Genomic DNA, 24107 nt, shown 5'->3' with positions numbered 1-24107 from the left:
GATTTGCTCTATCCCAGTTTGTATGACAAAGGCTTATCGGATACCGCAGAATGATCAAATAAAAACGAAAAACATTAAAAAATATAATTACTTTATTCAAAACATCGCGATATCAAAAAAATCGTCGATTGGTTTTTGTTTTTAATTCATCTGTACAAGAAAGAAATACTTAGAGAAGTAGGTGTAACAGAACAAAGAAATAATAAAAAGGCTTTCAGTCTTACAATTGCGACCGGAATAATTGAAATACAGTTAACTTTTTAAAGTATCCCGCGAGTGACATATTTAAGACCCACTACAGTACTATAGTGATCAACACTTAGGCATTGCATTACATTTCCAACAAGCAAGAAAATTACAAAACAACTATACATATCTTAAACTTCAAGTACTATTTGTATTTATTTATAAAGCAAACGTTACGGCCACATTTTCTTATGACAACTTATTTCAGCAATTACACTGTTTTTCTTTTTGGTCAGTTGTGTACAAAGCAAAGTGCTCGAGTCAATACTGTTTACGCTGACGATTTTACTTACTTAATTTAAACGTTGTCATGCAGAAAAAAGTTTTTTATCAGATAACAACATTGGCTTAAGCATAATATCACAATATATACAAATAGTGGTGTTGTATCGAAAATAAAAAATCACATAAGTACATAAATACATTAATAAACCCGGCGCGTAAGTATACTAACAGTGATTTCAATTAACAAATAAATAAAAATAAAATTTGAAACATAATTTCATGCGATTCACTAATAACATTTCAACGAAACTACCAATATCCCAATCCCAACCCATCCTTAAAGTAGAATTTAATAGATTAAGTACCTTAATCCTTATTTTATCAATCACTGAAAACAAACATTATTTGAGTATTTCTTTTATATAACTAAAATCCAATAAGAATGTAAACAAACAAAGGCATTGGATTGAGTCCTTAAAAAAAAGAATATTTTTTATTTAATACAACATTTTGATTTTCTGACATCTTACATCCCGAGTTCGATTATTCTAGTAACATGTTGGCAATACACAGGCGTCAAACGACAGTAAAAATACTTACATTATTATGCATTTAGATTTAAAATCAACATACAACACGCAGTTCAATCACAAATAATCCAGATCATAGTCTTATTTGGCCATTGATAATTTTCTCGTACTCTTCGGGTCCAAGCGGAAGATACTGGCCCAATTTAGCATCATGATAATAAAGTTTGTCCTTCCCTACTACACTCGGGTCGAAACCTTCCTTTTGTAAGTCCGTTTTCTTCATTTTAAAAGTACCTGAAACAATAGGAAACGCGTACTATCAACAACTTTAATCAAAATTTTGCGCAACATATCTTATTGTCATGAGGTTAAATTAATTTGTAATTGTAATTAATCCATCGGTATTTTATAATTTTACTGATTCAGAAAATCATTTTTTTCTCGGATTGTTTCTATGACCAATATTAGCCATGACCACTTAACACTGCTGTAACGCAGAGAAAGTTGATTTTTATTTTATTTTTAAGTTCGATATGATGCGTATAGTTACCAGTCCAGGAGCTATTCGGGTAAAAACACATCATGGTACGCCTTTGATAAGTAAGTTAAAGCTGTACATCTAACAGAGATTTGCGAGGAATCTGACCGGTATGCGATGAAAAACTTCTCCTCAATAGGATTACATCTTTCATTTTTTAGCCTCGCTCAGCGCTGTATTTCTACTGGTGGATATTTTCCTTCCATCGTACCTCTTCTTCGCACTTTCGCACACTTCTAGTGTATCTAGCCTAAGTTACTTGATCCATCTAACCTTCGACGTCGAATTTATACATCGGGTATTTTGCAATTCAAATTGCTTTGTCATCGCAGTCGCGGTCAGGGAATTTGTATAAGTAGGTTAGACGGGGTTTTGGTTACGACATGCGTAAAGATGCGGCCTCATGTAGCCGCTCGACGCTCGTTTCCAACGACATATCTGGTCGCGTGACCCTATTTTGAATTTCCCTCGACGCAAAAAAATCATGATGGCTGCTTGCAGGAATGATCTTGGTCTTGGAAGCTGATGCCTTAACCTCGTTTGGTGACAATCGTGGCAGTGGTACAAATAAAATAAATAGAAGTAAATGAAAACAAAATATAACAGTTTTTTTTTTCAGCGATAAAGCCCAAAATTTTCAGCTTTATTGCTATGTCATTTGACCAGATTTATCGCTGAAAACGAGCGTCGAGCGGCTACATGAGGTTGCACCTTAAGGTTCTTGACATTAATCGAAATAAAAACGATGTATATTAATAACGATGTATAATAATAAATGTCGTAATGGAAACATAAACAATGCTTATCAAAGAACATTGAACCGTATGTATGTTTTACATTGCAGTATGATTAAAACATGACCTTTAACCTCGCCTCGCGTCAAATTTTGATTATCATATTTGAACTTGAATGTTAATCAAGAAAACTTGACGTTTAGTAGTATCCCATTTAGTATGCCAACTTAACAACAAAACTTGTAAAATAAAATAAGTCTCGCAACTCAGTTCTCCTACCGTAAAAAGTTGTGAGATCCATGTAATTCCAAGTCGGTTAATTTATTCAGTCCCTGCTTAAGGGTCCTTTTGTCTTAAGTTATTTATTACGTAATTAGCTAACCTAACAACATCTTATAGTGACCATATCATTATAAAACAAACTTTTATGTTTTAAATAAAAAGATTGACTGGGCCATCGCATGAAAACTCAATGTATCACATATTAAATTATATTGTTCTGCGATTGCCAAGTCAATCTATTTATTTAAAAAATAAAAGATTCTTTACTTATATTGATATGCTATAAGGTTAGCTAATTACGTAATAAATAACTTAAGACATGGATCTCTCAACTTTATACGGTAGGAGAACTGAGTTGCGAGAATTGTTTTTTTTTTTACAAGTTTTGTTTTTCGGGTCGATCAACTTTTTCTTGTTTGTAATTCTGTCCCGTTGTCCAAGAGACAACAGTGACAGAATTTCTTAAAAAAACTGTTATGATATATGCTAGTAATGTACTTAGGAGATTGACCATTAAATAATGGGCTTGTAACTACGACAAAAATGTATGCTCGATGAATTATAACCACAGAAAACATGGATAAACTCATGGTTTAAAGAGTTGCCCAGGGGACGTAACCATGGCAACGCGGTACAAGGAAAAGTTGATCGACCCTTTTATTAGGATCTCTTTTCTTTTTGTAGTCTTACTTCTTCATACAACTTCACAAAGCATGTCTCATTCTTGCTTTTTTGTTCCGTTGACCATTTTACAAGTTACCTTTGAACATAATTATATCTAGGTACCTATCTACACAGTAGCAGAGGATCGTGGGTTCAAATTCCAAGTTCCCAATCCGCACTAGGCCCGCGTGGTAACTATAGCCCAAGCCCTCTCATTCTGAGAGGAGTCCTGTGCCCAGCAGTGGGACGTATATAGGCTGGGATGATGATGATGATGACCTATCTACACCTTATTCCATTATATTATACATATACAGGTACACTGATTCATTCACTGCAAATGTAACTTTGTAATCCGATACATTTTTATGGGATTACAAAGTTATTTATGCAGTTGGTGTATTTAGAAAACTGGACCGAAATTGCAGAATATTTTAGTTTTCCCTTGATTTATACACTAAACACTAATTGTATTCTAAATTTGAAGCTTCTATATTTACTAGAAGTGCCTTAGACTTTTGATGATCGGTCAGGCAGTCAGTCAGTCAGTGAGTGACAAAATTAAGAAACTTTAACTTGTTATAACTCTTAAAATACTGGTTCAAATTGAATAAAATTTGAAACATACCGTTTTATACAATGCCTGCTGGGTTTGGTTACTAAAAATTCAGGCTTCTAGTTTTATCCACAACAAAGTTATAGGGGGTCGAAAATGACCTAAACTGCGTCGAGAAAAGGATGGTACGGCCGTGCCGCTTTTTTGCTCAACTTGGCGGGATCTCTAAAAGTTTTCAGTTTGTCAACATACATACATCATATATTGTATAAAATAAAAAAAAAACTCTTTACCTCATTAGTAAGGATAATACCTGTCCTGTTTCTCTGTGTTTGTAATGCTCCATCCCCCCCCCCCCCTTACGCTAGGTAATTCGCAAGCCCCATGTCCGTTAGAAATTCCGATTGCGCTAGGATTCAACCTGTTGCACTCATTTTGCATCGAGACAAAAAAGAACTTCCACTTTTAGGTATTATTATGTTTATTCGATTCAAATGTTTATCAAGAGACGAGTGCCATGTCGCTGTACTAAATGTATGGAAGCTGAAACATTTATTTTTCGGATAGATCCAGTTTATTCTCTGACCTAACCTATTATTGATACCGGTTGATAGAACTCGTGAAGCACTTGCAGGATCAGTAACTAGTTTTTCGATATCTTGTATAGTTTAGAAATAATCGAGTGACATCACTTATCGTTTCAACCCCGTATGTGATGAATGTCTGAGGTTTTGTGAGATGATGGGTGCACGTGTGTCCACCTGTTCTTATCTTTTTGATTTGTTATAATAATTTTTATTATGTATAGGAAAGTTATAAAGAAAAAGAAAGAAAGAAAAACATTTATTCGTGACATTTACAGAAGAAGGAAAAAGAAAAACCGGCATTTTATACCTTAGGCTGCTATTTACTCTTAAACTACTATGCACTTTACATAAAGTTGAATATTTTGCAAACAAATCACTGAATTGAAAAATCGTCTTAGTAAATGGTTTTAAAAGACCTATCCAACGATACCCCACACTATAGGGTTGGATGACAAAAAAAAACACCCCCACTTTAAGTCTATGGGAGGTACCATAAAAAAACTTTTTTTTTAATTTTTAATTGTACCATTTTGTCGGCATAGTTTACATATATATCCGTGCAAAATTACAGCTTTCTAGCACTGATAGTCCCTGAGCAAAGTCGCGGACGGACAGACAGACACGGCGAAACTATAAGGGTTCCGTTTTGCCATTTTGGCTCTGGAACCCTAAAAACGGAAATTGAGACAATTTTTGTCACAAAATGGTCCCAAGCTGGTCTTCCGTTGGAACCATTGGTTATGAATTATTGTTTTGTTATATTTTTCATATAAATTATTATTTAATTTCATTCTCCCTTCTTTATGTTTATTATCCTCTCATGTGTTTGTCGTGAGCAGCGCGTAAGGCTGCGGTTCCACCAATAGGAACGCTTCATTTACCTATCCTCGCACAGCACCGCTTTAGTGGAAACAGCTGAGCGGAGCGAGAGGCGAGGTAAATGAAGCGTTCCTATTGGTTCATGACAAACACATTCCTCGATCCTCGCACATCTCTGGTTGAAACGCTGCTTTAGTTTAAAACTGTTATGCAGTGTAAGTTTTTTGAAAAATAAATAAATATCTTACCCGTCATGTCAACGGAGTCCATTACCCTTACGAAGACGGGCCTGGCGTATGCCGGCAGGTCTTTGGCGAGGTCGCGCGCCAGCTGCGTCAGGTCGAGCGAGCCGCTCGCGTCCACCACGCCGCACATGCCCGCGCGCCCTTCCGTATTCGGCACCTGCGCGAACGCATCGACATTACAATCCTACTAATTGAATCTAATGTAGGTATTTTCTACTATGGTTAAAAAAAAATCTTAGGGTGAAGCTGACAAGCGTAATTTTCTGAGTCATGAGTCGCGAACGCGTATTTCTGGTTCTTACAATGTGTACAACAAGTTTTTAGTCGCCGTGCGGCACAAACTGTACTTTTACATAAAACCGAAAGCAGTAGGAATTACGCGACTCATAACTCAAAAAAATTACAGTCGTCTGGATCCACTCTTATTCTTATTCCTTTATTCTACAAAAATTTCTAAAACTTACCGAAACTAGAAGACATCAGAAAAACCAGAAAGTATAAGCTGAGTCCCGAAATTGAACGCAGTTCGTTATCATTTTGCGATCCACTTGCTTTACCAACCAATATAATTACATTGCTCGATTGCAAAATAAAATGCGCCAGATCATGAAATTCCTGGGCATATCATGAAATGCCCAAGAGTTGGCTAGGCATATCATGATATGCGTATAAATAAATAAAAATAGTAAAAGAAAATCTATTTACCGACATACAAAAAAATATAACTTAATTATTCGTCGATATTCCCAGATACATACCGGGCAAGGCACATCGTAAAGTTGTCGCTTTCGTGGACTCTGGTCACTCTCACTGTCACTTAAGGTTCAGATAAAATAGGTACGATGACGAGCGAAGCGAGGAGTTTTAGGTACATTTTTGATAACGCCAGGACCAAGTTAATTTATTAATTTACGCTATGGTGCTCAGGAATTATCGGTTTATAGGCTTTCGGTAACTAATCGGTCACGCTTTTTTATCGCTTATTTACGCAGGTTTTTCACCTTAGTAATCAAGATGTAGCCTGCCAGCACAGCTTACCTCAACTCCGTAGACGACCGCGTCCCTGTTGCCCGCGACCCTGGAGACGGCGGCCTCCACCTCAGTGGTGCTGACGTTCTCGCCGCGCCAGCGGAACGTGTCGCCCGTGCGGTCGCGGAAGTACAGGTAGCCCAACTCGTCGGATATCAGGATGTCGCCTGCAAACATTGGGTATCTTCCACTGAACGCCCGCAACGATTGTATCGCCCTCTATATCATTCCACCTGAGGCCCGTGGTCGTCGACAGATGGCGCCACTGTGGGCGACCGCGTCACGCCTACTACGCCCACAAAATATTAATGGGTCAGAGTGGATTTTCACCGTGACAAATGACACATGGGCGAGAGCCCTTCTTCTCAGGAGCACGCGACTCGGCGGCTTTCGCAACACGCGCACTCGATTTAAGAGCTAATCTCGATTTAAGACGTGAATTATCCGTTACAATATCATTTAATATGAGTGAGTCTCACGGTAGTTTCATGTTCGGAATCTATGTTGAATTAAATTTTACTCCAATCCATGAGAAATACTAACTCACAACTCTCACAAGCATACATAGCGCTCAAGATGTACACTTACAACGTCATGTAAACCAAATTTGTAAAAACAACTGGAAGAAATTGCACTAACCAGAAATAAAAGCAGAGTCTCCTTTGGCGAAGACGTCTCTTACGACCTTCTTGTCGGAGGCGGATTTGTCGACGTAGCCGAGGAAGGCTCGAGCGGGATTGCCCGCTGATATTTTTCCGATAAACACGCCCGGCTCTTCAGCTGCGGCCAACTGCAAAAGATTATAGTAATAAAGTTCATTTTTAGGGTTCCGTACCCAAAGGGTGACAACGGGACCCTATTACTGAGACTCCGCTGTCTGTCTGTCTGTCTGTCTGTCACAGGGCTCTATCTCTTAAGCCATAAAAGTTAGACACTTGAAATTTTCACAGATTATGTATTACTGTGGCCGCAATAACAACAAATACTAAAAATAAAGTAAAGTTACAAATTAAAGGGGGTCGTCATACAAGAAACGTGTTTTTTTCAGCGTTTTTTGGTTGCAAGACGTTATTAGCCGTTGCTAAGGCGACCGAGTCGCCTAGCAACGACTAGCTATTTCGGTTGAATATTTACCTTTTAAGTTTGCGATTTTAATGATGTTTTATAAAAGCTTCAATAATATAATATAGTGACTGTCTGATTGTGTGGTTTATTCGTTTTTGTGCAAAATCAATAAAGCAATTTATGAACTTCGATGAAGCCAACTTTGATAAAGCGCTCGCCAAATCCACACCGTATAATCACTATGTTTACCTATTGTTTATTACACAAAAAAAACATACTAAGCATTTAACACTATTTACAAGGTTTATAATACAGTTTAAAATTTATTCACACTAGTCGAGCTTCTTATTATTTAATTACACAACATACGAAGTCCACTGAATTTCCCGCGAATGAACCAAACTGACAGCTATGCTAATTTTTTTTCTGCTGCTGCGCATGGCAAAAGTCTAAAGCGCTATTCAGCCTCCCAGAGATGTTTTAAAAACATTGTACGGAGGTGCGGAACCCTTCATGCGCGAGTCGCTCGCACTCGCACTTGACCGATTTTTTTATACTTCTTCAAGTGTTACTAAAGAATAGTGATGTGCCATTTGAAAATGTACATTCTCGAATATATATCTCGACTTTGCTACTCAGCGCCGGTACGTGTGACCTTGTACTGGCAGTTGACAACGTCAAATGTTCAGTATCAATTAACATTTTAAGCCAACCGGGCATGATGCAGGGAGAGATTTTTAGATTAGACATCTTTTTAGGGTTTCGTACCCAAAGGGTGCCAACGGAACTCTATTATTGAGACTCCGCTGTCTGTCTGTCTGTCTGTCTGTCTGTCACAGGGCTCTATCTCTTGAGCCGTAATAGCTAGGCACTTGAAATTTTCACAGATTATGTATTACAGTGGCCGCGACCACAACAAATACTAAAAATAAAATAAAGTTACAAATTAAAGGGAGTCGTCATACAAGAACCGTATTTCATTCAGCGGTTTTGAATTGCTAGGCTGCCAAGATGACGGCCGTCAGATGCTAGGGGCAACGCCCGTAACCCTATGTTGTTTAATGTTTAACTACTTATTAAATTTGCGATTTTATTAGTGCTATTTTATAAAACCTTCGATAATTACAATAATTGTCTCTAAAACCGTGGTTTATTTTTTTGTGCAGCATTAAGACTAAATAACAATTTATGATCCACAAACCTCCGACACACACTACACACACTTTACAAAAGCCAACTTCAATAAAGCACTCACAGCCGCCGTATTTAATGTTTTTTACACTAAAAAATGTCTGTTATAATTCATAGTAAGCAACACTATTTATTTACAAGGTCAAAATTTAAAATCAGGTTAAGATTAATTCACTAATTCATAATAAGTACGCGCCCGCGTAAGTTAGTTGAAGTGTGTTCGTACCTGGCAAAGTCCATTTGAGTCCCTGATAGGCTCGCCCGTTTCTTGGTCCACTTTTATGATGGCGATCGGGTACACTTGCGGGATTATTCGGGACACGAAACCTATTGCTCCGGGTTTGCTATCGATGTTCACTGAAAGAGGAAAACGGTTAACCCTTTAGTGGGTAACGGCAAGATATTTGCCGTCATACGACTCAGATATTTTATTTTTTTCTCAATGAACGTGTTGTTAGTTAATATAACTTTTGGTTCGCATAAGAGAACATACTCGTACCAATTTACGAAAAAAAGAATAGCAGATAAACGTTATTCCAACCCATGTTAAATGATGATTCTTAGGCCTGAACTTAGATTTTTAACTATTCCTTACAATTGAACAAAAATGTTTGTAAATAAAATTTTGTTTGCTGGATTTATCCGATAGTCACAATTCTCTACTTTCAGAGACAAGATTGGCGATATAAAGTTTAAAGAAAAAAAATCTGTTATTTGATAATTTAAAAAAATGAAGTCGGCAATATATTTGCCACTATCCGTTAAGTGTCTGGTGTTTATTAAAGGAAAGGGTGGGTTAGGCTACAATTGTTATTGATTTATATATGGAGCAATAGCTTAATTCAATACTTCAAATTTGCCTTTTACCTTTATTGCTGAATTAGCCGTGTTAGTTAGAAATGACAACGGAAGTAAAAAAATCTCGCAAAAAAAGTGTTGATTGTTCGTGCGTGCAATCTTATAATATAATATATTGTTGTTGCTTAACTCGCAGGTTAGGTATTTTTAATTTTATTTTTATTTTTAGGTTTTAATTATTTCTTATCATCTATTGGTTTTTAATTTATTTATTTTAGATACGTCGTGCCACCCGTAGTTCCCCCGGCAAACTGACATGACGGTCTTGTCACTTAACGCCCTTGGCTGATAGCGGCAAACATATTGCCGTCTCATAATTCGGAAACCCTGCAATAATATATACATTTCTCTTTCTCAAAAATCATAAAAAAAATCATTCATGCTGTGCGTATCGTTAAAGTTCTCGATTCATTGCTTTAAAAAAATAATGGTCAAAGGGTTAAAGTAATTAATAGAATTAATTATACCGCAGTCACCAGTTATGAAATAAGTGATCTTGCGTTTACTCGTAGCGACAGATGAGATTATTAATAGTTAACATCAATGTCGCCACCGCCGCGTGCTATGTGCAACAGTGGGAATAGCCAGAGACGCATATTCGGGCTAGTTTATGTAAATAACTTAACCTAGGGTTTTGAATTTTTTAAACATACATAGTTCTACATACCGAGCCGAGAACTCCCAGTGTTGTGATTTTGTAATTTATTTAAATAAATTTAAAATTCTAATTTCAGCTTTTTTTCTAAGCTCTAATTTCAGAAATAATCGAATTGAAATATTATTAATTACCAATATTGGCGTTTCCTTCAGTAGCACCGTAAAATTCAGCGACCCGTTTTATGTTAAATCTCTTCACAAACTCGTCCCAAATCTGAAAAAAAAAAACGCATAGCCTCGTTTAAAATAGTAAAAAAACAAATAAAATTTCAGTATAATTATGTCAAGTCATGAATCACATTCATGAGAATTTAATTTTATCAGAGCATAAATTACATATTTTGTAACATTCTTATCTAGAATGTAAAATTGTAGGCCGGTAAAGCATCTGTATCAATAACAAATATAGAAAAGTTGAAATATCCCCGCGATTGTCATTTTAAAGTTCATTATCACAAAAACGACTAAACGATTTTAATCAAAGCTAGCTAATAAAATAACCATCTCGATTAAATTAGCTTGCGGTAAAGCATATAAATTAGTTCATCCGTTTAAGGCACATAAATAGTGGTCGAACTTTATAACACCCCTCTTTTTGCGCCGGGGGTTAAAAATATAGAAAACTAAATACCTAAACAATATTAACACAAACCTTTTCTATGTAACCAGTGTTGCAGTGTTAAATACAAAGTAGGTAATTTAAATAATTGTCACTATTATCAAACCCAAGTAACGTCTTTTAAATAAATTTAAAATACATGTCATAAGCTTTAAAGTGACTTTGAACCGTGACACTGTGGTAACAAATAATAATAACCAAACTATTTAAAACTGATGTCGTGGTATCAATGGTAATTACTTGTATGAGACATTATTTTCTAAATATTATAAGTACCTACCAGTCAAAAGAAAATAGGGGCCATTTGAGTTTCATGGGTAAATTGAAATGTTTGTGTTTAACGAACGCGAACGAAAAGTATTTGTATTGTATTTATAAAACCATTTTCGGGAATAGGTAGGATTTTTATAAAGAATTATATTACATATATTATCATGTTGGCCCTTAGGTGGCTCCTATTTTCTTTTGGGTAGTATACCATTATGTTCAGTTTCCAATGACTGGAGCAAGCAGTGCAATCAAGTTTACTAACGATATCAAACATTTCTGCTATTTATATTTATTATGAAGGTTAATTAACATTATTCATTTCACAATGTAAATTTTATAAATAAACAATACAGTCCTGAATTAAAATTTATTTAGGTATTCTTTGAAAAACTTAAAGAAATACTGTTTTGGATGAAGTCAGTAAGTTTTTAGGGTTTAAAAGGAATAAACGGAACCCTTACAGGATCACTTCTTGTCCGTCTGTTTGTCAGTCGGTCTGTCACAGCCAATTTACTCCGAAACTACTACACCGGTGGAGTTGGAAATTGACAAACAAGTGTCTTTTTCATAAAAATAATTGAATATAGTTAAAAATGGACATTTAACGTAAATACATGAATTTTAAAGATTTGGGTCGATTTTGAGGGGTAAAATAGAAAATAAAAATTATGAGTATCGTGTTATTTTTTATTCGACTGGATGGCAAACGAGCAAGTGGGTCTCCTGATGGTAAGAGACCACCACCGCCCATAGACACCTGCAACACCAGGGGGATTGCAGATGCGTTGCCAACCTAGAGGCCAAAGGTGGGATACCTCAAGTGCCAGTAATTTCACCGGCTGTGTTACTCTCCACGCCGAAACACAACAGTGCAAGCACTGCTGCTTCACGGCAGGATTAACGAGCAAGATGGTGGTAGCGATTCGGGCGGACCTTGCACAATGTCCTACCACCTGCAGCAAGATGGCGATAGCAATCCGGGCGGACTTTGCACAAGGTCTCCCCTCCCTTTCCCCCGTATCTATGAAACTACTGGACCTAAAATTTTGAGTACCATAGGAAATTTTCGTAACATCTAGGAAAGTACATAACCCTCTCCACGCAAGTTGAACTCGCATTTGTCCGGTTTTTTCCGGTCATTCAACCGCCGTGTTGCTGATTAATTAAAATAGCTTTATTAATGCTGATATATACGACCTGTACCTACAATGATTTTGACAAAAACTCCGAGATTCAATACTAGTCTGGTTTAGTTCATAATTTATATATTTTCAGGAATAGCGATTGTAAACAATATTAACCCTTTTCCAGGCCCAGCAAATTTAGATAAGCTAGCAAATAATTAATCATAGTTTTATATTGTTTAGCTGTGAGGGATAATTTAAAAACGAATAATGATTATGTAGCAAGGTCGAATATTTGCGTACATTTATGTGGTCGCTACTCGCTATATGCACTATGCCTGGAAAAGGGCAGAATAAATGGCGGGCGCCTTAAATCATGACGTTCAGCGATGGACAAATATGGTCTCATGTTTATAATAATAATAAAATAAGGAAGATTTTAAGAAAAAAAAAACTGTTAACTTACGCGAAGCGGCGGGTAAAAGCTGGTTAGTTACAAACTAATAGTGTTCACAATGATACAGTGAGATTTACGAACCTGGGGTCTCATGCCGTTGCCGAATATCGTTCGCACCGAGTGTTGTGTGTCGGCCGGCGACGGAGGCGTGGCAAGCACGTAACGACACATTTCACCGATGTAGTGCGCCACCTTAACATTAAAAGGTCATTGCACGCTAATAATTTAGTCGGCATACATTTAAAATTATAAGCCGTGGTAAAAAAAGTGGTTTTATCTGTGGACTCTCAGAGGATCGTGGGTTCAAATCAAATGAACATGAATGTCATGAAGGTGAAGCAAAACGTCGTGTGGTAACCTGCACACGCCTTTGAAGAAATTCAATGGTATGCGCGAAGTTCTCAATCCGCTATGGCAATATTCTGTGAGGAGGCATGTGCCCAGCAGTGGGACGAATATACGCCGAGATGATGAAATGCGTTTATTATTTTCAAATCGATCTCATGACAATGTACATTGTACATAGGTACCTACATAATTCGCCTACATAACGCACTCGCAATTACAATCACATTCACTATCTCATTCTATTGCCAGCTTAAAAACAGCTTGACTACGAGTTGTGAATAAAATCCAAGTATAATGTTCGTAATAAGTTGTCTGTTTGTAATAAGTAGATACGTTAGGCAAGTAAGGTAAAACAATAAAAAACGACCATGAACTTACGGATCAACGACTAACTACACACGTAAATGGCAAAAAGAGAAACGACAAAAATACATCTTAATTATGAACATACATACCGTGGCCTTAAATTTGATACAGTCAGGGAAATATTGAGAGGCAGAGAACTTCGTTTTTACGGCGACTGTACATCCGAACAACAGAGCTTGGCCAACGCTTATCACACCGCCAGCGGTGTGGTACAGTGGAAGTGGGCAGTACACTGTGTCATCAGATGTTATGCCTCCTAGATAGTGAAGCCCTGCCGCCATGAACACGATTCTAAAAAAAAGCATGGTAAAAACCCGATTACAGAAACTTGGCTTCTGTTCTAATTTTAAATTCGTGACGCAAATTGCTAGGATTTTTAAGAATTGCAGATATTTGCAGTTTGACGTGAACACCTATTATATGTACATTATAATATTTATATGTATACATTTGTCGCAGGGAAATGATAAAACAGGAATTTGATCAAATTCCTCAGGGATATGATATGGGGAAAAAAACATCGCGTTGTATCATTTCCCTTGCGGAATTCAGTGATTTGATCAAGTCTCCGAGCCGTTTTCGGGGAATGATAGAATCATAGCAATGGCCAATGGATTTCTTCATTTCCCTTAGCAATTTGATCAAATCCCTGAGCTGTTTTAGGGAAAAGATAAAACGAGTTATTTAAGTCAACTAGATTCGAACATTTTACTAAACACGTCTAGTGATTTGATCAAATTCCTAAACAGATTTAGGGATTTGACCAAATACCTCGCGGATATGATCAAGTCCCGGGAGATGATAAAAAAACATCGCGTTGTATCGGGATCCTTTCGACTGTCATAATCTTATAAGTCATAATGTAATGTTTGTCATAATTATTGTTAGTCATATTTTTTTTTCCCGCTGAAACCGTACGTTTTTCATAATTTTTTAAATGGTCATCCTGTAGAACTCTATAGGTTAGGTTTGTTTTATAACAATTCTGAAAAATAAATGGATTTAGAGAAAAAACGAGTTATGTCAAACATTACATTATGACAAACAAAACATTATGACTAACAATTTTCTAGCAGTCGATATAGACCAGTTAGAGAGGAGTTAGAGAGGTAAAGTTGTATCATTTCCCTTGCGGAATTCAGTGATTTAATAAAGTCTCCGAGCCGTTTTAGCGGAATGATAGCATTATGGCAATGGCCGATGGATTTCATCATTTCTCTTAGCGATTTGATCAAATCCCTGAGCTGTTCTAGGGAAAAGATAAAACGACTCATTTAAGTAAATTCAATTTGAACATTTTACTTAACACGCCTAGTTTTTATCAAATCCCTATACATCATCATCATCATTAGCCTATATACGTCCCACTGCTGGGAACAGGTCCTTTCTTAGGTGAGAGGGAATGTGAATAAGTCCCCACGCTGGTCCAGAGCGGGTTCGCACACATGGTTGAATTTGTTGAATGTCTTGTTGAACTTGTACTTGTACATACTTAAGTTCCAAAAAACTCATTGGTACGAGCGGGGGATCAAGCCCGCGACCGCCAATTGACAGGCTCTATACAGTTTTAGAAATACGTATTATTTTGTGACATGAAATAATAAGCATACAAAGATACAAAATACTTATTTGGTAATCATTTAGGTAACATGTACACGTTATACACATACACAATAATAATCAAAATATTCAAATAATCAACATCCAAAACATATTGCCTTTTAAGCTAATCGTCCGAAATTTTACCTATTAAGGTAAACGTCCGAGTGCTCGACACTGTCCCAATGTGTTAATTTTAAGCCTATTCTAATGGAAGTGATGGTAAAGTGTAAACTAATTTGCTTTAGCGTGGTTAGACTGGGATGCTTACAAGCTAGAAAATATATTGTTTAAACTTTCATTTTTTATTGAAGCACGTATAAGATTTGTGGCATTTCGAGTTACAGAACACGTTATTTTTTTTACATGCACAACGGCTTGTTTTGCATTGTACTTTGGATGTCACACAAGTACACTTCTTAAAGCCTTGACCTCCGTAATCCGAATATAGATAACTTTCCCGCAATTTCACGCAAACTCAACGTAATCGGTGGGACGGATTCAGTAAAGGTAGTCGTAGCCATTTGGAGAGCATTTCTCGGAAGCCAATCTTTTATAATTCCCGCAGCTGCACCAATTTGGTATAAATTATTTTTTAAGCTTAAAACAATGCCCATGATATTATTTACGTCTAATGGACTTAATAAAAACTAGGCGTGTTAAGTAAATTGTTCAAATTTAATTGACTTAATGATTCCTTTTATCTTTTCTCTAGAACAGCTCAGGGATTTGATCAAATCGCTAAGAAAAATGATGAAATCCATCGGCCATTGCCATAATTCTATCATTCCCCTAAAACGGCTCGGAGACTTTATCAAATCACTGAATTCCGCAAGGGAAATGATATAACGCGATGTTTTTTTTATCATCTCCCGGGACTTGATCATATCCCTGAGGTATTTGGTCAAATCCCTAAATCTGTTTAGGAATTTGATCAAATCACTAGACGTGTTTAGTAAAATGTTCGAATCTAGTTGACTTAAATAACTCGTTTTATCTTTTCCCTAAAACAGCTCAGGGATTTGATCAAATCGCTAAGAAAAATGATGAAATCCATCGGCCATTGCTATAATTCTATCATTCCCCTAAAACGGCTCGGAGACTCGATCAAATCACTGAATTCCGCAAGGGAGATGATACAACGCGATGTTTTTTATCATCTTCCGGGACTTGATCATATCCCTGAGGAATTTGATCAAATCCCTGTTTTTATCATTACCCTGCGACACATATCGGGTGGCCCATTTAAGCTGCGTTTCCATCAAAAATGTGCGAGAATGTGTTGCAAATGAACCAGTAGGAACGCTTCATTTATCTATCTTCGCACAGCACACCTCTAGTGGAAACAGCTGAGCGGAGCGAGGTTAGGTAAATTAAGAGTTTCTAATGGTTCATGAAAAACACATTCCTCGCAACACATCCTCGCACATCTCTGGTGGAAACGGAGCCTAAGATGGGTCACTTCGTGTAACTAGATAAAAAAAAACGCATACTCGCGATATCGGTTTATGATAGAAAACATGAACGCTAACATTTTCCATATATTTTATTACTGATTCGTATAATAATTTGTCAAAATACCGACGAATATGTCTGTTCTGAGATAGAACACCGCACAATCTAGTAAAGTCATTATGTTAGTAGATGTAAACACATTTGACGACCATTTTGTTAAAATTTAAACTAAGGGGAATTTATCATTACTTTAGATGTTAAAATAAATTTACATTTACGAAAATGCGTGGGCTATCGTATGCACGCGAAGAGAAAGCATTCCGTCATGATTGAGATTGCAAGTGAAAGTATAACTAACCTACTATATTGTCATTAGTGTCGTTTTGAACACCAGCAGAGAAATATTTATATTTCCTTCAATGTCGTAAATAAATTTAGAATGAATTTCAATAATTCTGAACCCAGAACGGAACTTTACAAAGACTATGCAATGCAATCGTTCCATCTCCATAAATGGCCATAGCTACTTAGCAAAACAAAAATTTAAATCTTAGAAAATACGCTTATTTGACTAACCTTGAACTCGAGATAACAGCAGCTTTGGGCAAGCCAGTGGTTCCTGAAGTGTAGATATAAAGGAGTTTTCCATGGAAGCCCTCGGCATCAGCCAGGGTCCAAGGAGCGGGAGGCGTGGTCTCCAGCAAAGAGGTCAGATCAGGAAAGTCGTCACCGCTAGCTTTGACCTCTGTATTCGTCGTGTTCAGCGGACGATGAGTGAACTTCAAATATTTCAATGACGAATTCAGTTGACCTGCTACCTCTTGAATCACTAAAAATATTAAATTACATTTTAAAATCATGATTTTTGCGTGTATTAAGTGCCATAAAAGTGATTACTAATTTCTAATTCCGCACATACAAGTCATCGATAGTTCAACTGCTACCAAACCTAACAATAGGTGTACCTACCTGATTGATAGTCCTCGGAGAATATAATGACGTCACAATTAGCGACATTGATGGAGTGTACCAGCGCGTTGCCGCGTTGGTTAGTGTTGATGAGGGGGCACACCGCCCCTAGCCGCCCCGCGCCCAGCCAAATGGCGGGCATTTGGGGGCAGTTGTTCATCAGTATAGCCACTACACTGCCCTTCTTGATGTCTTGGGCTTTTAGGACAGCTGTTACGCGTAAACTGAAGTCTTCGACCTTAGAAAGATAAGCAAATCGCTTATTGTAGTTCTTCTTCTTTTTCTTGCTTAGTGTCAGTGTCAGAGCTACTACGAAACTCGCGAATCGAAGTTCGTATCGCACCGTCCCTTTCACTCGCGTATTAAATGACAAGCGTCAACGGGACGGCAACATACGAAGTTCAAGTTTTTCACTTCGTGGTATAGGGCCAGCTTTTTAGCTCACAAAAGATTCACTGACACAAGTGAGAAAATGCTAGCCGTTTGCGTGTACAATACTCGAGAAAATAACATTAATTTATGGTGTTTACTTCCATGTTAGGCGAATTGTATTCAATAGTAGATTGTACAACAAGAGCATAAAGCGAGCTATTTTACCTGAGACGTTCATATAGCCACCCGAGCCGGTACGGCGAGGGTGGATAGACACGTCGAGGGGAAAATGGATTTAATGCTCGAGTTTTACTCTCTGCTTTTCACTTCCATTGAGAGGAAATTAAATAGCAACAGTGGAAACAATTGTTCACTTACTAGGTACCTTTTATTTTTCGTGCATTGCTTTATAATTACAAATTTTTAGTTTTACATAAAATAAATAAATAATCTAAGACCCTTACCTTTGATTACCTTTGGTCTTAGACGAAGATTTTACTTTATGGACTAGAGCATAAAAAGTAATTTTATGTCGCCTAGATCCAGCATAAAAGCCAACTTTACGAGCATGAGAAGTGAAAATATATTTTGTAGCCTCCCTACACGCTATACCGGCGGCCTGGAATGCGGGATTTTGCCGCCAGAGTATGCCCTTGGCGTTATCAGGTCACCAGCACTTGATGCACAATGGTGGCCTAGCCGTTGCCTTGTTTCTGCAACAAGCCCGGCGACACAAATATCCGCCGGTTATGCCCCCGGGCTTGTTGGCGGCATGTCCTCGGGCCTGACCCAGGGCATATATCTCGTGTATTTGAATACCTTGCTGCTCTTAGGATCCTAACCTAGAATCACTCGCTGACGCTCGTGATTCAATTATAGAATCCTTCTTTTACTCGGGATTTAAAATCAACACTCGCAACAAAAAACAACTTTGCTCTCTTGTTACACAAATAACTATTTCACTTCTCATGCTCGTAAAGTTCGTGTTTAGGCTGTATCTAGGCGACATAAAATGACTTTTTATGTTCTAGTGCATAAAATAAAATCTTCGTCTAAGGCCAACTTAAGACCAAGCTGGTAATCAGGTGTCAACAGCCACCAACAAAAAAGTTTGTACATATTTTTTAAATAATTTTTAATTTCTATAAAACTATGAAATCAATCAAACCAATCATAATAAATCAGTAAAATAAAAAAAAAAAACAATTATTATAATAATGCATAAAAAATAAAAGGTACATAGAAAGTGAATTATTGTTTCCACTGTTGCTGTTGCTATTTCCATTTCCTCGCAATCTAAGTGAAAAGGAGAGTGTAAAACTCGAGCATTAAACCCATTTTCCCCTCGACGTGTCTATCCACCCTCGCCATACCGGCTCGGGTGGCTATATGATCGTCTTGGGTAAAATGGCTCATTTTATGCTCTCGTTGTACAATTTACTATTAACCCTTAAATTGACAAAATTGAAAAAGTGAATGAAAGCCGTGTTGGTACATTATAGTCCAAAAAATTCTACATTAAAAAAAAATACAAAAAGAGTCTTGAATCATTGGTCGCTGTGGTTGACACTATCAATATAAGTGTTAAACACAACAGAAAGATGTAAATAAGAATTATAATTTAATCTACAAGTGGGCTTGGGAATAAAATACTACTTTTTAGGAACTATAAAAAAACACCACAACATACACTTTGCTGCCATCATGAGTTATTGGCAGTTGGTTGCTTACCGTAAGCAACCAGTTTCTGTTCAAGTTGAAGGTTAATCCAAATGATAAAGATTAACCTTGAAGTTTTAAATTAAATTGGAAGTTTATTTTTCTAAGTATGTATCTTTAAAATTATATTGTTTCATGGTAAATAATAAATCAGTCAGCACAAGGAGTTATCACTCAATTCAGACTTTTAATCCATATTAATATTATAAATGCGAAAGTTTGTGTGGTTGTATATTTGTGTGATTGTATGTTTGTCCGTCTTTCACGTCGAAACGGAGCGGGATCAACATGATTTTTGGCATAGAGAGAGTTTATGGGCCAGGGAGTGACATAGGCTACTTTTTATCCCGGAAAATGCACAGTTCCTGAGGAAACAGCGCGCGATAACCCAATTCCACGCGGGCGAAGCCGCGGGCAAAAGCTAATAATTAATAACAATGTAATTATTGAAAATTACAATGTTGTTGATTTGTGGTTAATATTTTAAAAACTTGTAACAAGGAAAGGCAGCAGTTTTTCAGTATTACTAAAGTTTAAGTATATTTACCACTTACATAGCTAACTACTATATGTATAAACTAAATATACTATGCACCTATAGATATATAATTTTTGCAAAATTATGTTATGTCATCAGATTATTCCAACAACTTGAGTTAAGCATTTATGTCATTAAAATATTTGAAAAACCTGACTCAAGTGAGTATTTTTTTTTCAAAGGCTATAGGCATTGGTAAATATGTATTAGATTTTTCCTAAACATACAATAAGCACACATATACTTAGTGCCACCAGAGTTGAGATCACGCACACAAGGATATGTAGTGTAATGACAGCAGGACTTTGACATTTACTCATTCATTTCATTCATTCTCCTTTTGTGCACTCAGTTCTTTTTGTAGCTGTGTGTAACTAATCATTCACTTCAACTCTTGTGGCACTACCTATACAATTCTGGAATATCAAATTTCTTTTTAGATCATATGGCAATTGTTTATACATAGCAAGTACAGCAATCTATCTAGTATATTCTAGTTTTTATAATGAAGCAATTAACGCTTTATTTCTATTAGCCAAGGTGAATTTAATTGGGTCAATCAGCCATCGTCTCACCTCTTTAAATGTCCACACATCATCTTGGTGCAGGAAGCAGGGCTTGTCAGGGTATTGGCTCACAGTCTCATGGAACATGTCTGGAAGAGTCCAGTTCTTCTTTGCAAACGTTCTTGTGAGCCACAGTAGTCTTATATAGCATGAGAGCGCTCTAAAAATAAAATATATGTATTAAATTAAATTAACAAAGGTAAAACAAATTTAAGTAGTCCCACAAGTAGAGACCTGTGGTGGACTTCTTAAATTTATTTTACCAATGGTTCTCAAGGAATATGTCTGCCAAATTTCAAATCTTTAGCTTGTGGTTTAGGTTGTTCATTATCTGTCAAGCCAGCCACCTTAATCTAACAGCTATTAATAGATGCAAATTTAATTTATGTTAAAGTCCTGTTGGAGTTACCATGTTCATTTATTGGGATCCAAGTAAATACATTATCTGCTTTCAGTGTATGTTCCGGTCACATCCCAACAAAGAAATTCTTACATGTGATGAGAGTTAAACCATCACCTCTGTGTGGGATTTGCCAGAAGGTAGAAGACTTGTCCCATTTGTTGTTGGAATGTGCTCGGGACTTGAGGAGAAGGGTTCTTGGGGGTTTGGGCCCCATGCACAAGGGCCAGGTCAATTGTTGGTTCTCAGAGCAGATCTGACAAAGCCATTTGCATTTACCACTTCTTTAATATGTCCCTTGCATAGGGAAAATGAGCGAGCACCCATGAGGCTGATATGATCACCTGGAGTGTTCAAAGCCTCAACAAAAAGATAAAAAGTAAATACATCCCAGCCTGTATATACATGTCTCTCAGAGCCAAGTACAGAATGGGAAAATCACACACATCATTGAATTGTTTCGAAGGTTTGTACAGTAAATAAAGATATACTCAGCGGCACAAAATTTGACCCATTCTCCATATAAAACAACTTATTTCTGCATACATTTGAGGGCCAGATTTTTTTTACCGCTCAGTAAGTATATTAAAAATCTATGCAATGCAACAAAAAAAAAGTTTAGTCCTAATTATGATTATCTAATAGAAAACACTAATCACAAAATGTAGCACAGAAGACTATAGTTATGCAAATAGGACTAATAATAATATCTAAATGGTAGCGCTTTCTCTTTGTATTTACTTAACCATCTTGTTGGATGTGATATTTGTTAGATACCATTAAATAATCGAACTGATTATAAGGCATAATTAGAAGGTTATTTTCTAAGCATAAACTTACAGTGAATTGAATAAGATGTGTAAATAAAACAAATATTAATGAATGAAGTACAAAGGTCAATAATAAAAGTTTTCATAGTATCCAATAGATACAGACCCTAGCGTGATTCAGTTAAATATATTTTTACTTCATAAGTAATTTAAGTGCGAACTAAATTAAATATGATAATGATGACGTGCTTATGTAGGAAACTTACAAAAGATCCCGCGGAGCTGTCCGCAGAGCGACATAGATCCATTTCCAATGGAACAAAACACCATATAACAACAATAAGGGTACAAAAAGTGTTAAAGTGGAGAGAAAGCCGTAATAGAGCCAAACGGCGACGAAAGCCGCGGCTAAGCCAGCCACTACGAACGACATCACGATTTGTTTGCGCCACGAATAGCGGCTGACTGCTGATCGGCGACCCACTGTGCTTAGGGTTGCCATCTCTAAAACTTGATAACCAGAGGCCGTATTCTGCCGTGTCATGACAAAACACTGTATCTTGACTGTATCAAAAAAAAACTACTTTTCAGAAATCACAAGAAACTTTTTTCTTCTTAAATTGACCACAGACCCATGAATATTCATCCGATTGTAATTCAATTTGGATAAATTATAAAATGAATGTGCTACTAATTGTGAACAGATAAACATAATGTAAGATTTATACTTTTTTCATGCATTTTCAAGCAAAAACATGTCCAAAACAAACCAATTCCGATTTACATTAATTAGACAAAAACTTTACAAATCAGCTAACATTCGAAGATCTGATCTTAGGAACCATGTCATCGATTTTAGTAACAAGAAAAACTGCATTCATACATTTAAAAAAAAAACTTGTATTCTGCTCGGGAATCGAACTCGGTCGTTTTGAAAAATTAAACATACCATACCATAGCCAAATAACCGCGAAAATTTTGCTGTTCTTTCAGTTTTTTGCTTCTAGCATAAAAACAATACGTTTGCCGGAAATGTTGTTCTCTTCAATATTAAAAAAGTTAAATTTTGCGTCGATTGAGCATTTAAAAATTTAAATTCGCTTCAGTGGTACAGTCGAGATCAAACGTTACAAACCGAGACTCTTCTCGGTTTGTGGTCTAGCAGGCAAAGCGAACAAAATTGGCTCCCGACGACAGATTTGGCCATTCTTTCAGGTGGTATACTTGTGTGTTTATAGGCATTTTATATTTGAAATTTCCCTTTTCCCGTACTATCAGCTTAAAAAGTGGTTTGATATTATTATATGGAAGAAGAAAATTCCAAAATAATGTCAGTCTCGAGTTCTTAATTATTTAAGAGAAAGTGGAGAAAATAAAATTAAATGTAGATATCAAGAAGGGGAAATGAATCGAATTACAGATCATAATTATTATCAATACTTGTGATAGCTCAGACGAAGAATTAAATGGTAGCAAATTAAATCAAACAAAAAAGGACTGAGTATTATTTTACTTGTTAAGAAAAGAAGGGTACTATGTAATTTAATTAAATTAAGAGAAATACTTAAGTTATTCTATTTTCATGCGATCTACCCACACGTAAACACAAACATGTACTACTGTTTAATTTTAGTTTCTGATCTAGTTGTAGGTACTAATGTATTTAATTTAATTCTAGCATAATCACGACCTTGTACGAAAGAGCGAATACCACCATTAATACAAGTGCTAAACTTAAAAGGAGGATTCGTCAACCACTGTACACACATTATTATAAAATAAATGATTTTGATTTTTGATTTTGATTTTTGTACTGGCAGGCCCTAAGAACATTCTATGCTTTTTATCAATCCTCGATCTTACTCTATTTTCAAGTAATTATCATAGAATATTCTTAGGGCCTGCCAGTAGGTACACCACCAGTAAGAATGACCAAATCCGTCGTCAGGGGCCAATTTTGTTCGCTTCGCCTTTAATTTCGGTCGGATGTATCACTGAACCAAATTTGAACTTTTAGATGCTCAATCAACGCAAATTTTAACATTCTTTATATTGAATAAAATAACATTTCCGGTGGACGTATCGTTTTTGTGCTAGAAGCAAAAAAGCTGAAAAAAAGTGCATAATTTTCGCGGTTAATTGGTTTCCAAAAGTTATGCATACCTCCTGGAAAGGAGGCAAAATCGGATTACACTTACACGCATTTAGGACCCAATGAAGGTGTTAAAACGATTTGCAGCTTGCTGGAAATTAATTCTTTGAAAATTTTTAATTGTATTGGCTAAAAAATACTTAATAAAATATTTTTAC

At 36.4% G+C, this 24107-nt stretch overlaps 1 protein-coding gene across 1 annotated transcript; it reads right to left on the bottom strand.

The window, feature by feature from the left end:
* Window positions 1–74: 74 nt before the first annotated feature.
* LOC141426507 (long-chain fatty acid transport protein 4-like) lies at window positions 75–22288 on the bottom strand. The gene is made up of 12 exons (XM_074085458.1): window positions 22064–22288; window positions 20637–20787; window positions 17433–17670; window positions 17040–17292; window positions 13499–13700; window positions 12777–12887; window positions 10358–10439; window positions 8937–9067; window positions 7094–7244; window positions 6464–6621; window positions 5429–5582; window positions 75–1295 (listed from the first exon to the last, which is right to left on the bottom strand). Exons 1-12 carry the CDS (start codon window positions 22228–22230, stop codon window positions 1135–1137), a joined length of 1959 nt encoding a protein of 652 aa, XP_073941559.1. The 5' UTR covers window positions 22231–22288; the 3' UTR covers window positions 75–1134.
* Window positions 22289–24107: the final 1819 nt, after the last annotated feature.

Source organism: Choristoneura fumiferana, chromosome 3, assembly GCF_025370935.1.
Source record: "Choristoneura fumiferana chromosome 3, NRCan_CFum_1, whole genome shotgun sequence".
NCBI classification, from domain to species: Eukaryota; Metazoa; Arthropoda; class Insecta; order Lepidoptera; family Tortricidae; genus Choristoneura; species Choristoneura fumiferana.
Note: the sequence above shows the minus strand (reverse complement) of the source record. Positions and strands in the feature narration are given on the sequence as shown.